The 15,821-nt window shown below is 45.1% G+C and overlaps 1 protein-coding gene across 1 annotated transcript; it reads right to left on the bottom strand.

Annotated features, from left to right (window-relative positions):
• Positions 1–2,065: 2,065 nt before the first annotated feature.
• LOC141121607 (uncharacterized) lies at positions 2,066–14,353 on the bottom strand. Its single transcript, XM_073611260.1, has 5 exons — positions 14,272–14,353; positions 8,903–9,017; positions 8,575–8,709; positions 7,860–7,995; positions 2,066–4,781 (listed from the first exon to the last, which is right to left on the bottom strand). The coding sequence occupies exons 2-5, from the start codon at positions 8,996–8,998 to the stop codon at positions 3,802–3,804; spliced, it is 1,347 nt and encodes a 448-aa protein (XP_073467361.1). The 5' UTR covers positions 8,999–9,017; positions 14,272–14,353; the 3' UTR covers positions 2,066–3,801.
• Between the last annotated feature and the right edge of the window lie 1,468 nt (positions 14,354–15,821).

Below are 15,821 nucleotides of genomic sequence, written 5' to 3'. Positions count from 1 at the left end.
GCATAAATTACACATCTCATTTCTTGACTACCTCTTGACTATTTCTTGACACACGGTCACACAAAAGTTCTCTGAACTTTCGACCGTCAAGAACGCGGTGACGTACAACACTACGACGAGCCGAGAAAATGAAGTTCAATGCTTCCGATCATGCGTCGAATTGTTTCCGAGCATGCGTGCTTTTTTGCGCGTCGAAATTGCATACAGACGATCGCATTTTCGGATAGGAACTTTTTCCGACCGAAAAATAGAGAACATGTTCTTAATCTTTTGCTGGCTGGAATTCCGCCAGCAAAAGTCCGATGGAGCATACACACGGTCGCATTTTCTGACCAAAAGTTCTCATCTGAGTTTTGCTGGTGGCATTTCCAATCGTGTGTATGGGGCATTACACTTTTGAAGGCCCTGGAGAACCAGGACAATGGAAACACCCAAAAAATGACGCAATTTTGGAAAGAAAACAACCCAATGTATAATCTATGAGGCATATTGAGTCTTTTGAACATGTAATTTTTTTCTAAAAGTTTTTGGAAAATGTGTAAAGAAAATGAAAATGCATTTTACACAACGTTGTCCATTTACACAATGTTTCTAACACATAGCATGTACATACCAAAAATTACACCCCAAAATAGATTCTCCTACTCCTCCTGAGTACGGCGATACCACATGTGTGAGACTTTTCCACAGCCTGGCCACATACAGAGGACCAAAATGCAGGGAGCACCATCAGGTGTTCTAGGGGCATAAGTCTCAAATCTAATTTGACTACCTATTACACTTTTGTGAGGCACTGTAGTGGCATAGATGTGACATGGATGATAACTGATGTGGCATGGATGAGCACGAATGGGGATGGATGAGCCATGGATGGGGATGGCTGAGCATGAATGAGTATGGCTGAGTACAGATGGGTATGGCTTATTATGGATGGGGGTAGATGGGATGGCTGAGCATGGATGGATGGATGAGTATTGCTGAGGATTGGTGGATGTCTGAGCATGAATGGATGGAAGAGTATGCTGAGCATGGATGGATGGATGGGTGAGCATGGATGGATGGATCAGTATGCCGAGTATGGATGGGTATGCTGAGTATGGATAGCTGAGCATGGATGGGTGAGCATGGATGGATTGATGAGTATGGATGGATGAGTATGCTGAGTAGGGATGAGCTGAACACCCCCCTGTTAGGTTTGCACCAGAACAGGCAAAAAAATTTGTGCGAACACCGTTAAAGTCTATGGGACTCGAACATGAATAATCAAAAGAGCTAATTTTAAAGGCTTCTTTGCAAGTTATTGTCATAAAAAGTGTTTGGGTACCTGGGTCCTGCCCCAGGGGACATGGATCAATACAAAAAAAAGTTTTTAAAACGGCCGTTTTTTCAGGAGCAGTGATTTTAATAAAGCTTAAAGTGAAACAATAAAAGTGTAATATCCCTTTAAATTTCATACCTAGGGGGTGTCTATAGTATGCCTGTAAAGGGGCGCATGTTTCCCGTGTTTAGAACAGTCTGACAGCAAAATGACATTTCAAAGGAAAAAAAAGTAATTTAAAACTACTCGCGGCTATTAATGAATTGTCGGTCCGACAATACACTTAAAAGTTCATTGATAAAAACGGCATGGGATTTCCCCACTGGGGAACCCCGAACCAACATTTTTAAAAAAATAGCATAGGGGTCCCCCTAAATTCCATACCAGGCCTTCAGGTCTAGTATGGGTTTTAAGGGAAACGCCGCGCCAAAATTAAAAAAAAAAAAATGGCGTGGGGTCCCCCCAAAAATCCATACCAGACCCTTATCCGAGCATGCAACCTGGCAGGCCGCAGGAAAAGAGGGGGGGACGAGAGAGCGCCCCCCGCCTGAACCGTACCAGGCCACATGCCCTCAACATTGGCAGGGTGCTTTGGGGTCCCCCCAAAGCACCTTGTCCCCATGTTGATGGGGACAAGGGCCTCATCCCCACAACCCTTGCCCGGTGGTTGTGGGGGTCTGCGGGCGGGGGGCTTATCGGAATCTGGAAGCCCCCTTTAACAAGAGGACCCCCAGATCCCGGCCCCCCCCTGTGTGAAATGGTAAGGGGGTACAAAAGAACTAAAAAAAGTGTCAAAAATGTTAAAAATTACAAGAGACAGTTTTTGACAATTCCTTTATTTAAAGTCTTCTTCTTTCCATCTTCTTTCTTCTATCTTACTTCGGTTTCTTCCTCCATCTTCTTCTTCCTCTGGTTCTTCCTCCGATCCTCTGCTTCTTGCTCCGGTGTTCTCGTCTGGCATCTTCCTCCGCGGCGTCTTCTTCCCTTCTTCGTTCTCGGGCCGCTCCGCATCCATGATGGGAGGCTCTGTGACGCTTCTCGTCTTCTGACACTTCTTAAATAACGGAGGGCGGGGCCACCCAGTAACCCCGCCCCCTCTGACGCATGGGGACTTGACGGGAACTTCCCTATGGGTTTCCCCGTGACGTCAGAGGGGGGCACGGTCACCCGTTACGTAACTGTTCTAAACACGGGAAACATGTTGAGTATGGATGGGTATGCTGAGTATGGATGGCTAAGTATGCTGAGTATGGATGGCTGAGCATGGATGGATGGATGAGTATGCTGAGTATGGATGGCTGAGCATGGATGGATGGGTATACTGAGTATGGATGGATGAGTATCTTGAGTATGGATGGCATGGATGGATGAGTATGGATGGATGGGTAAGTGAGTATGGATGGGTATGCTGAGCATGGATGGCTGGGTATGGATGGATGATGGCTGGCTGCAATGGGCACATATCAGCACTGTGGGCACTACAGATCCAGCCCACAGCGCTGCTGTCACCAATCTCTCCCCCTCTCCCCTCTCACTCTACAGATCTGTACAGAGAGGGGAGAGAGGAACCGACGTGACGCCGGTTTGTTTACTAGTGATCGTTCTGTCATTTGACGGAGTGATCACATGGTAAATGCCCGCTATCAGCGGCCGTTTACCATGAGAGGACCCGGCGGTCACTAATGTTCTTGGGTGCGCGCCCCAGGGGGCGCGCGAGAGCGGTATTCTTGGAGGACATCACTGTACGCCCTCCCAGAGTTATCCGACCGCGATGCAGCCGTCATTCAACTATATCGCGGTCGGCAAGTGGTTAAAAAGGTACAGGGGCACACTGAACACCCAGCATATAGCACAATGCTGCAAATGGTTCCTAACACTTGGCAACAGAGGGAAACTGGCCGGCAAAAGTCATTTAGCAGCTGGCAATTTAAAAGTTTTTATATTCATTGTAAATTAATATTTTGTTTGTTTATATCATACATGTGCCAAGAATGTAATTTAATGGCATTATGCATATATAATATTTCACTTTATTAATAAAATAACCATTTCTGGCTGATTAAAATTTAAAAAAAAATGCATTGGTACATGTCCCCCACGGCTCAGCTCCCCACACCCTTTGTTTGACAATCTCATTCACCTTAAAAATATCCTAAACTGATTTCAAAGATTCTGCTTCTATTAGTTTCAATTAGGTTCGGATTAACATTCAGAACTCTTCGGATATCTTACATACTACTGATGTTAGGCTAACTTTTCTGTAGTTTTCTGGAACACATCTCAATATCCTCCAGGGTAGTGCCCAGCTCTCCATGCCCTTTTACAGTCTCTTGCTTAATAGCCTTAAAAATGGCCTGGTTAGGAGCAATTTAGTGAATCTCATGAACTGAACCCAGATGCACTCACTCATCTCTACAGCCCTTTGTGAGATCTCTGATGCATAATAAGGTCTGTTTCCGTGGAAAAAATAACCTGCACTCAGATCAGGAATACGACTTCTCTCTTGTGTGCAGTCCCTTATGCATAACGAGGTGTGATTTCTGTGAAAAACATTTCCCACATTCTGGACAGGAATATGGCTTCTCCCCTCTGTGAGCCTTCTGATGTTTGTAAAGAGAGGAAAACCATGAAAAACATTTCCCACATTGAGGACAGGAATACGGCTTTTCTCCCGTGTGCCGTCTCTGATGAATAACAAGGTCTGATTTCTGCAAAAAACATTTCCCACACTCAGGACAGGTGTATGGTTTCTCCCCTGTGTGAATCCTCTGATGTCTAAGAAGTTTTGATTTCTGTGTAAAACATTTACCGCACTCAGAGCAAGGATTTGGCTTCTCTCCCATGTGCAAACTCTGATGTTTACCAAGGTCTGATTTCCGTGAAAAACATTTCCCACACTCAGGGCAGGAATATGGCTTCTCCCCTGGATGAGATCCCTGATGTCTAAAAAGGTCTGATTTTTGTGAAAAACATTTCCCGCACTCTGGGCAGGGATACGGCTTCTCCCCTGTGTGAGATCTTTGGTGTCTATTAAGTTGTGATTTCCGTGTAAAACATTTTCCACATTCAGGGCAGGGATAAGGCTTCTCTCCTGTGTGAGATCTGCAATGTATGACAAGTTCTGATTTATGAAGAAAACATTTCCCGCACTCAGAACAGGAGTTAAGCTTCTTAACTTTGTGAGATTTCTGATGTACAGTAAGACTTAATTCAGTGTGAAAACTTTCCCCACATTCAGGATAGGATAATTTCTCCTCCCCCTGAACTCCGGCACCATCCCTCACAGTACGAGGTTGCTCAGAGTCAGAGGGATTCCATGGTCTATCCACACTGTGAAGTCCTCCATCTATAGCTAAGCTCATTGTCTTTTCTCCTGTACAGTCTCTTGTGATGTCCTCATCTTCCATTTTACAACCTGGAGATAAAATAAGACGATCCTTTGAGGGTGTCATAATGGCGTGTTCTGGAAAAATATAAAAACATGATAGATAAATGAGAGAGGTTTAGTTCACTTAAATCAAGATTCCATCTGAATAGTGTTGGGCGAACGGTTCAGACCAAGCAAAAGTTTGGCCCCAACATCGCCCATCTGGCGAACACCCGGCAATGCACAGTGCATTCTAGGGCCCTAATTGGATGAAGCCTTGCACCTGACCACTGGTCAGGTGCACGGTTTTGCCAATTAGGTCACAGAGTACTGTCAGAGCCCTGATTGGACAAAGTGATGATGACTGTCTAATCATGGCTCAGTGCTCATAGTCCCACCCCACACTATAAAAAAGTTCCTTCCTACAGGAAGCTTTTGCAGTGTGTTATTGGAGTGGAGAGGGATGGAGCAGGGCTCAGTTAGCTACTAGCGAGTTAGTGTGTTCCCTTATTATGACTCTCCATGCAGAGCAGTGGTGGCCTGTCTAAAATGGGTGCAGGGGCACCGCCCCTCTAATCCATGTGCCCGGATGCATGGATTCCAATGTTTTTTTTTTTTTTTTTTTTTAAGCACATGATTAATGCCAAAGGCTCCAATTGGCTACAAAAAAGGGTGGGCTTGGGGCGCAGAGCCCACCCAGTTATGTGACAATAGCAAATTAATATTCACCATTGTCTTCCTGATTTTTCTCCCAGCCAATCAGGAAGCGGGTCCTGAGACCCGATTGGCTAAGAGGAGAAGCGATCATATTGGCCGCCGAGGAGGAGACGCAGGGGGAAGCCACCATGAAGTTGGGGAGGAGAAGATGCAGGGTGAATCTGCCGAGGAGGAAATGTTTCCCGCAACCTAGATGGGGTAAGTGCAGGGCTGGTGATCGAGCGACAAGGAGGGTGCGACCGACCGGGAGGTGGTCGTGGGGGGGGGGATTGGTTTGTTTGAGTATATTATGGCGAGTATAGTGTAGTGTGTTAATGCAGTGCAGTGTTTAACAGCATTACATAACATTTAGTGCTGTATACCTTTTTTTTTTTGGCTGCTGCGTGTTTTTTTTTTTTTGCTTTGTTTTATTGTCCCCTGCCTGCCTCCTTTTTTAAAACTGTTCCCCTTTTTTTATAGTTCTTACATTTCTGTCAGCATCAGTCCTCAATTTTAAATGCACCAAACTCTACTTTTCATTCAATAAAGTGCATCCAATCACACATTTCCCAGTTTCTATTACATTTAGGTTATAACCCCCCCCCCCCCCCATCATGTCTGTAAGGCCAACAAGGAGAGGCAGACGTTCCCATGCCACTATGAGGGGGCCAGCAGCATCTGTGTCCACAGACAAAGGTGGGCGTGGTCCATCCTCAGGTAGGGCATGTCTGTCTCTGTTTAGTGATGTTGCCCGTGCTATCCAGCCACAGCATGCAGAGGAGGTGGTGGACTGGCTTACTAAACCATCCTCAATCACCCAAGCTGACACTACTGCCCAGTCCACCGCAGGTGCCAGAGTGGCTTATTCTGCCTTTAGAAGGTTACAGGGTGAAGGCACCACCAACACCCAAAGACCAATTTTTACGCAACTGTGTGACAGGGGCCTCAAACTTCAATTTTTTTTACAGCAAGGCCAATTCTTGCTTTCATCAAGACTACCTCTATAGGGTTACGGTGTGAAGGCACCACCAACACCCAAAGCCCAATTTTTTCGCACCCGTTACTTCTATCCAAAGTTTGCTAAAGAGACACCAGATTTTATCTAAAAAAAAAATGTTAAGCTTGGCCCGAGTGTACTATAAATTTGGCTTCTTCACATAAGGCTTGCTCACTGTGGTGCAAAACTGTTATTTCCATCCAAAGTCTGCCAAAGAGACACCAGAATTTATCCCAAAAATCTCTAATCTTGTTCCGAGTGCACTAAATTGTGGCCTCATCATGCAGGCTGGCTCCCCAAGCTGTTGGTTATTAAATAAGGAAAGCTTGGAGTGAAAATCTATTTAAATGTCATTTTTTTTTCTTTATGAATGTCATCTGATAAGAACATTATGAGTGTCAGTTTTGCTGCAGCAGGTTTTATACATGGTACACATATATGCCACTTTACAGGCAGACTAAGGGGATCCCCCCCAGCACTATATTTACAGGAATTTTTCATTTTTATTGTTTCACTTTAAACATCATTAAAATCACTGCCGCCCCCAGGGCAGTACCTGGGCCCCCATACCCTTTTTTTGGCCAATAACTTGCATATAAGCCTTGAAAATGGGGACTTTTGATTTTTCAAGTTCAGGTCCCATAGACTTTAATAGGGTTCGGGTCCGAACTTTTGTTTGAGAGTTTTGTTTTGAGAGTTCTGGCGCAAACCGAACTGGGAGTTGTTTGGCCCATCTCTACATCTGAATCAGGTAGATTGTAGTGAGCAGATGTAAATGTTCCAACCAAATGGGAATATTCCCCTCCTCAGTCAAAGGGCCTTTGTTCCTCCTTCCAGATCACTTCTACATTTACACAGCCTTGTCAGAAAAGCAGAAACCAATGGAGTCTGGGAAGCGCATGTTCTTCACACGACCACACGCCTAGGCACTGGGTCATGTGATCTCTGTCAATGAAGAGGTTCAAAGTTCAGACTTTTTAGAATTTTTTTCCATAGAACAAATGGTCATAGGCCTAGGCTTCTGGTGATTAGCAACTGTATAGTGCTTGCAGCATTATTTCTCCCTGGACGTATGAGTATTTCAGTTTTTACATTACTATTTACTTTTCATCCCAGCAAGACTGTAAATAGAGTTTAACAATGACTTTTAGCTACAAGTCTGCTCGAAGAAGAGTGGCCAACCTGCCAAAAGCATGATCTGTATTTGAGCATTGACAAAATGATCTGTATTTTGTCATATTTGAACTGTGCTCATCTTACTAGAGGCAGCTGAACCCCAGAATATTCAACAGATCAAATCTGAAGCACAGAGAAGAGGGGTTTATCTGACAGAAAGAATACCTAATGTGCAGGATGGGTATCAGTACATTTAAGTAATGATTTTACACTTATTATTGGATGATATTATTCATCCCTCACCCTCTTCTGGACCAGTGTGCAGTAACAGAGCAGAGATAACAGAAGAATATATCCTGACTCACCTGTGTTGATCTCTGTAGGAGTGTCCTCCTCTTTGAATGTCCTCCTCATTCCAGCCTCCTCCATATATTGCTGATCATCCCTCACATACGTCTCTTCTACTTCACCCTCAACTTTAATAATCATCAAATCTTCACCCTAAACCAAAAGAATGGCATAAAATAGCATCTGTAAAATAGAAGTATTTATGATATGAGATCATATAGAGAATATCATCTTGTAGAGTCCACACATCGTCACCACATGTCAGAGTGTTCAATCACTTTATGTTCCAGACCCTCAACTCCACCTGCCTGATGATGGTGAGGGATGGTGTGACCTTCCTGTGTAGAATCCCGGGAATACAGAGGATGAAAACATCTCTCTGGTGGGTTCCCATTACTGGATCCATCTGTAGGAAACACACACACTGACTGAATACATTGTTTCTATGTGTTTATCAGATGATGGGGGCTCTAGGTGGACCCTCCGTACTGCTCTCTCCTTTACAATAAAGTCTCCTCTCATGTGGTGATGTGAGGGGCGGCTGATTGTCCACCATGACGTCCTTGTAGAGATCCTTGTGTCCTTCTAAATACTCCCACTCCTCCATGGAGAAATAGACAGTGACATCCTGACACCTTATAGGAACCTGACACACACAATGATACAGTCACCATCCAGACACATCCCTTGTCTGTTACTGGATAATGTCCCAGAATTCCCAGCACCGCTCACCTCTCCTGTCAGCAGCTCCATCATCTTCTTGGTGACTTCTAGAATCTTCTGCATCTTGTGTCTCTCAGGTGTCAGGGAGAGAGGTGGAGGCACTGTGATGGTCAGATGATCTTCAGACTTCACAGGAGGAAAAATCTGTATTTAACAAAAACAGTAATATGTCACATTCCCAGAATCCTCCTCACCTCTCCGGTCAGGTCTGTGCTTTTTAAAAGAGATAAGTGATGTCATGTGACCTCCCAGAATCCTCCTCACCTCTCCGGTCAGGTCTGTGTTTTATTAATAGAGATAAGAGTGATGTCATGTGACCTCCCAGAATCCTCCTCACCTGTCCGGTCAGCAGGTAGATGATCTCCAGGGTGAGGTTTAGTATCTTCTCAGCCATGTGACTCCGGTCCTCCTCCATCCTCATTGATGTGGTCATGTGATCTATGCAGATTTCTCTGTAGACAGATAGAGAATTATCTGGATTGTATTGGTTGTACAATAATAGGATGGGGATATAAGGAGTTAAAAGATGGGCTGCCCCCAGTGGGAATTGGCACATGTAGACTGGGATAATTCATGTCTACCTCCCAAGGTTTCAAATGCAGAGACTTATCAGTTACAAACCCCAGCAAAGGAGGAGGCCTCTACACACGAAGACTCTAGACTGTCTATGGACAGCACACTGGGTATTCTAGTTTCCCCATCTCCCTCCAGAGGACTGAGTCACAATGTGGAGACTACATCTCCCATCAGTCCCAGTTCCTCCCATCAGCAACTCAGTCCACATTCTCTTCATCTGACTCACAGGTGATGGTCAGGCCTAATAAGGCTGCTCACAGCCCTGTAGTGACAGTGTTTTGTCCCTCTGTCATCTGCATTGAGTGAGGGAAGGATAACAGAGACAATGTTATCTAGGCTACACACCAAAAGTCTTTGGCCCCCCAAAAAGTAGCTACTGTAGACCTGGTAAAAGGGATAAAGTATCAATATGTCAAAAGAATAATACAACAGAAGAATACCAAAGTAAACAGAAAATTTAACTGGCATAATAGAAAATATTTTATAAGATAAATTAAATTCTAAAATTTCAGCCAAGGGACCTTCTCACCAAGGTGTGCCAAGAAAGTGGGCTAGAAGCGTTTTCCACCAAAGTTGTGGCAGAAAGTACAGGCATTTCTGAAGACCTTCGGCTTGTAGACACAGTCTCTTTCAAACTTTGGCTTGGTTTCCTCTTCATCTGGTAGAAAAAGAAGGATCCTCCTGTCTTTCTTCCTCTCAAACCTAAACCTGGTTCTTCAGGCTTAAGGGTTCCCTGAATGGGTCTCAGTTAGGGAGGTAGGTGGAGTGGCATAGATGGCCACAACCAGTCCATGCAGATGTCTCTCCTTCTTCATTGTCTTCCTCCTCCTCAACTGGTGGAGAAGACTGCGATCATTTTACTGATCATGCCTTGATCGTGTTTGAGTGGAGAATGGATCAGTCTGTTGAGGCATTTGAACAACTTCTACAAGAGGAAGGAGATGATAATGGTGCTAGATTTTCAGTGGACCTGTTCTCCCTTTTGGGCAGATCTAGTACACTGGCAGACCAGACAGTTGCTTGCAGATGATGTAGAGGTTGAAATTTCCACCAGTCAGGTAGCTTGTGCTTTCCAAGGATAAACAAATTTCTTAGAAGCACTCAATTATTATTATTATTATTATTCAGGATTTATATAGCGCCAACAGTTTACGCAGCGCTTTACAATATAAAAGGGAGACAATACAGTTATAATACAATAAAATACAAGAGGATTAAGAGGGCCCTGCTCAGAAGAGCTTACAATCTAATAGGGTGGGGCAAGTGGTACAAAAGGTTGTAACTGTTGGGAATGAGCTGGTGGAAGTGGTAGGAGATTAGTTGGAGATGTGATAGGCTTTCCTGAAGAGATGAGTCTACAGGGATTGCCTGAAGGTAGCAAGAGTAGGGGATAGCCGGATAGATTAGGTAGTGAGTTCCAGAGGATGGGAGAGGCTCTGGAGAAATCCTGGAGACGAGCATGGGAGGAGGAGATGAGAGAGCTTGAAAGCAGGAGGTCTTGAGAAGAGCGGAGAGGTCGATTTGGGTGATATTTGGAGACAAGATTAGTGATGTAGCTTGGGGCAGAGTTGTGAATGGCTTTGTATGTTGTGGTTAGAATTTTGAATTTAATTCGCTGGGTGATTGGGAGCCAGTGTAGGGATTGGAGGAGAGGGTTGGCAGACACTGAGCGTTTGGTAAGGTGGATAAGTCTGGCAGCAGCATTCATGATAGACTGAAGAGGGGATAGCCTATGGAGAGGTAAGCCAATGAGAAGGGAGTTGCAATAGTCAAGGCGAGAGATAACAGGGGAGTGAATGAGGAGCTTGGTGGTTTCATTTGGTAAAAAAGGGGCGAATTTTAGAGATGTTACGGAGGTGAATTCTACAAACTTTTGACAGCGATTGGATTTGCGGCTGAAATGACAAGTCAGAGTCTAGGATTACACCTAGTACCCTGGCGTGAGGGGAGGGACTGATGGTTGCATTGTTGATTTTGATGGAAAAGTCATGGAGGGGTGCACGGGCGTGGGGGGAACATTAATAGCTCAGTTTTAGACAGATTTAGTTTAAGGAAGTGGTGCGACATCCATGGTGATATGTCCGTTAATAAGTTAGTAATGCGAGAGGAGACTGAAGGAGTGAGGTGAGGAGTAGACAGATAGATTTCGGCGTATAAGTGGTATTGGAAGCTGTGGGCAGTTATTAAGTGACCAAGGGAGGAGGTGTAGATAGAGAAGAGAAGGGGTCCAAGAACCGAGCCTTGGGGGACCCCCACAGAAAGGGGCAATGGAGAGGAGGAGACAGACTCAATCACCTGTCTGTAGATTCTGGACTCTAAAGGGCCGTAACACACAGAAATAGAAACTGGACGACATTCGGCCCTTCTGTACAGCAGCCGTTCGGTGGCTTTTGTTGAGGGGCAAGACTGAAAAAGGTCTGCTGATGGGCATCCGATCAGCGCTCTCAGCCAATAGCTATCTTCTGCTATCGCAGGACTTGAGCTTTGGCCCTCTCCATTACTTAAGTGTGATCAGGGTATTCTTTGGGTAAAAACTTGACCACTGGAAATTTCTTCTTCCGCTCCCTCCACCAATGTTGAGACGAAGGTAGCTGGATTCACCTGTCCTATTAGCATTCAGGCCTGTATCTTTGCTGGAGAGTCGGTAACATTGCAACCACTGATAAGAAGTCCTCAATGGTTTCGTTATGATCAAAGCTCCTTCAGTGATTAGCTCCACCCCAGTGTCCCTTCCCTGTGGATTAACTTAAGGACAACAAAGAGTCCTGGCTGTTCCCAGCTCAACCTGACTGAAGCATGTAGGCATGCCACGTCTCCTGGCTTCAGTATCTTCTTACCCTTACCCTTTTCAGTCTCCAGAACTTCCCCACTCCATCAGCTGGGGCTTTCTGTTCTTGCACCAGGTGCTGATACATCTGCCATAGCATGGGGTGTACACCCTCTGTTGCTGGTTCCCTCTCTGAAATGAGGGCAATGAGCAATCTTCTGACAAGATCAGTGCTCATCCCCACTATCATAGAACTCCTAGTGGCTTCAGAGGGACAAGGACACCCTATGTTTGAGGTGTTAAAATGTCTGACTGCCCGACCAGAGAGGCCAAATGTCAACTTGACCAACAGGTTTACAATAATAAGGTTGTCAATCTCCACTCTCTATTATTGGCTGATCCCAGATCCCCTCCAATAGTAAAGGGTGGTGTTATTCACCTCCACCCCCTAATGTTTGGCTAATTTTAGTTCCCTTCCTATAGCAAGGGATGGGGATATCCCTCTTCACTCCCATTTTTTGGTTGATCTTGGACCCCCTCTTATAGTGAAGGATGTGGTTCTCCACCACCACCCCCAATTTTTGGCTAATCATGGACCCCCTCTTATAATGAGGGATGGGGTTATCCACCGCCTCCCACCCATTTTTGGCTGATCTTAGACCTCTTCTTACAATGTAGGATGAATTTATCCTCCTCCACCCCCATTATTGGCTGATCTCTCGACCCCCTCTTATAGTGAAAAGTGGGGTTATCCACCTCATCCCACCACCATTATTTGTTGACCTCACACCCAGTCTTGTAGTGAGGGGTGGGGTTACCCACCTCCACCTACCATTTTTGACTAGTATCACACCCCCTCCTATACAGATTGATAGGGTTATCCACCTCTCCACCCCATGTTTGGCTGATCCTAGACCCCCCTCTTATAGTGGGGGATGGGGTTATCCACCTCCACCCCCAATATTTGGCTGATCTTAGACCCCCTTTGATAGTGAGGGGTGGGGTTATCCACCTCCACCACCCAAAGTTTGGGTAATATCACACCCCCTCCTATAAATATGGTTGGGGTTATCCACCTACACCCACCATTTTTGGCTGATCTCATACCCTATCTTATAGTGGGGGACGGGGTTATCCACTTCCTCTCCCATTATTGGTTGATGTGCGGCTGCTGACCAGAGTCAAAGCCTGCATGGGGCATTTTATCCCACTGACCCCCAATAGAAATGTTGTCTACTGACATTTGCAATGGGGCTTATACTTCTTTCACTAAACACTTTGTTTTTTTACAGCTCCAAAATCAAAGAAGAACTTCACCACCACCTCCCTTCCTGGGTTAACATTAATCTTTACCCGCTTTACCTTGTCTGCTGAATTAGCATACTCACCCGCTTAGCGATTCTAGTGCTGCCCTGCTGTCTACTGACTATCACTGCACGTCGGGTCCCATGCCACCATCTTACTTTCTGATGTCAGCATGGGGTGGCTGTCCCTGATTGCAGCCACCAAACCACCCAATATCATTAGAGATGGGCTTGGGTGTGTTTGAAAGCACACGTGCCCAATCCCGCCAGGAAGCCGAAACTGCACATCGCTAATCACAGGCAGCGAGACATATCCTGGTCCGCAGCTGCACAGATCGGGAAATGTCTCACTGCCTGGGATTAGCGATGTGCAGAGTCAGCTTCCTGGCATAGGGTTGCCACCTCATCCCTTTAAACCCCAAACACATATGAATTACACAGGTTCTGAGGCTAATTAAATGCAGATAAGGCAACAAGTGAGTTTAATTGCCACCTTAATCAGCCTCAGAACCTGCGTGATTAATATGTGTTCGGTTTTAAAGGGACGAGGTGGCAACTCTATCCTGGCGGGATCGGGCACGTGTGGTTTCGAACACGCTCGAGCCCATCACTAAATATCATGAGCTGTGCATGCATGTGCAATGTGGTGTAAATAGCCCAAAGCCTCCTGGGAGCTGTTAAGTGATATCACAAGAGGCTGTAGGTGGCTGGGACTACATCGTTATCACCTAGATGAGGACTGTGAAAGTCACGGCGGACTACACAAAAAACAGTAGATATATAAAAAAACGCAAATCCTGGAAATTGGGGTCAAAATACAGCCTGAATCTGAACCTCTGAAGAGACTGCTAAAGTGACGCATCTCCAAAGCGAATAAAACGTTTCGGCCCCATAAGTGGGGAAATGTTCTGACCCTGAAGGGGTTAATCTAGGTTTCCACACTATATATGTGTGTATCATCATCTGCTGGAGATAAAAGACATCACAGTGACTATGGAGGAAGAGGACGGACATGACGGGGGGGTTACTGGGTGCAAATAGAAAATAAGATCTTATTACCTCCTCTACTGCCACTTCCAGCAATGTCTTCTCTCTACTTCCTTCCGACTCACCTCTCACCTGGAACGCCCTATTTATACCTGGCATCACTTCCTGTCTGTACCTGACATCACTTCCTGTCTGTATTCCATAGAAACTTTCTGTCTCAGTATACGCGAGATCACCACCCTGTGGAGCTCAGAGGAACTGCAGCCCAAAGAAAGTTTTGCTGGACAATCTCTGAATTTTGGTTACTGTCCCAGTGTGTCCTCATCCTGCAGGTTCCAGGACTCTGTACAGAGTAGCGGTGAGGTGATGACTGCAGGAACATTCTCTGTTGGGAGCAGTGATCTCCTTTTTGACAGTGCAAGTATAACTCCGGCAGTGCAAGGATGTGATGGAGGTAAGTACCACCACTGACCACCAATGCTGGACTGGAGTTTTTACTGACAGCAACGATGGAGCTTATTGCACCCCCCTGATATCAACTATGGGGCTTATTTTTTTTTCCCTGACACCAACAATGAGACCTATTTTAACTGATACCAGTGATAAGGGTTATTTTACCCCACAGACACCAGCAATGGATCTTATATTATCTAACACCAGCAATGGGAATTATTTTATCTTACTGACACAAGTGAGTAGATATTTTATCCCACCAACACCAACGATGGGATTTATCTTATCCAATAACACCAACGATCAGTTTTTTTTTATCTCGCTGACACCAACAATGGGACTTATTTTATTCCACTGACACCAATGATGGGACTTGTTTTATCTCACTGACACAACAAGATAAGATGATGTCACAAATTAAGAAGCCTGCTCCCACTAAGGGTTAAAATGGCTGACCCTACTTGTAGCAGCTGGACATGGAGTACTTTGGAGAGCCATTTGTTTGGTGGTGATGAGACCCCTGAAAAGGACCACAGAATCCAAGACACCGCCTGGTCTTCACCTGAGATCCTAGAGGTAGAAATGTTGCGTCACAGGCAGTGTCCAAGTTGCAGTCCTCTAAGTCAGCTGTGACAGATTGGCCTTTTTATTCCACTGATACCAAGGATGGAGCTTATTTTATCTGACACCAATGATAGGTCTTATTTTATCTCACTGATACCAACAATGGGACTTATTTTATCTCATTAACACCAATAATAGGGCTTATTTAACTCTCACTGGCACAAATGATGGGGATGATTTTTCCTGTCTGTAGATACCACAGAAACTCCCTGTGTGTGCATTCCCTTAATATAAGCTAAATCACGTGGGTTTGAGATTTAAAAACTTAGCAAATGTTAGGATTCACATGGGACAATCGTTTAAAGCAACAATGCCAGACACAGAGAAGGTTTTTTTAGTTTCATATATAAATGTACAGAGGTCAGTAGGATGTAGAGCAGTGTACAGAGGTCAGTAGTATGTAGAGCAGTGTACAGAGGTCAGTAGTATGTAGGGCAGTGTACAGAGGTCAGTAGTATGTAGGGCAGTGTACAGAGGTCAGTAGTATGTAGAGCAGTGTACAGAGGTCAGTAGTATGTAGAGCAGTGTACAGAGGTCAGTAGGAT

This window comes from Aquarana catesbeiana, unplaced genomic scaffold (assembly GCF_042186555.1).
Source record: "Aquarana catesbeiana isolate 2022-GZ unplaced genomic scaffold, ASM4218655v1 unanchor226, whole genome shotgun sequence".
Taxonomy (NCBI): domain Eukaryota; kingdom Metazoa; phylum Chordata; class Amphibia; order Anura; family Ranidae; genus Aquarana; species Aquarana catesbeiana.
The sequence above is the reverse complement of the archived record's forward strand: the minus strand, read 5'-3'. Positions and strand labels throughout refer to the sequence as shown.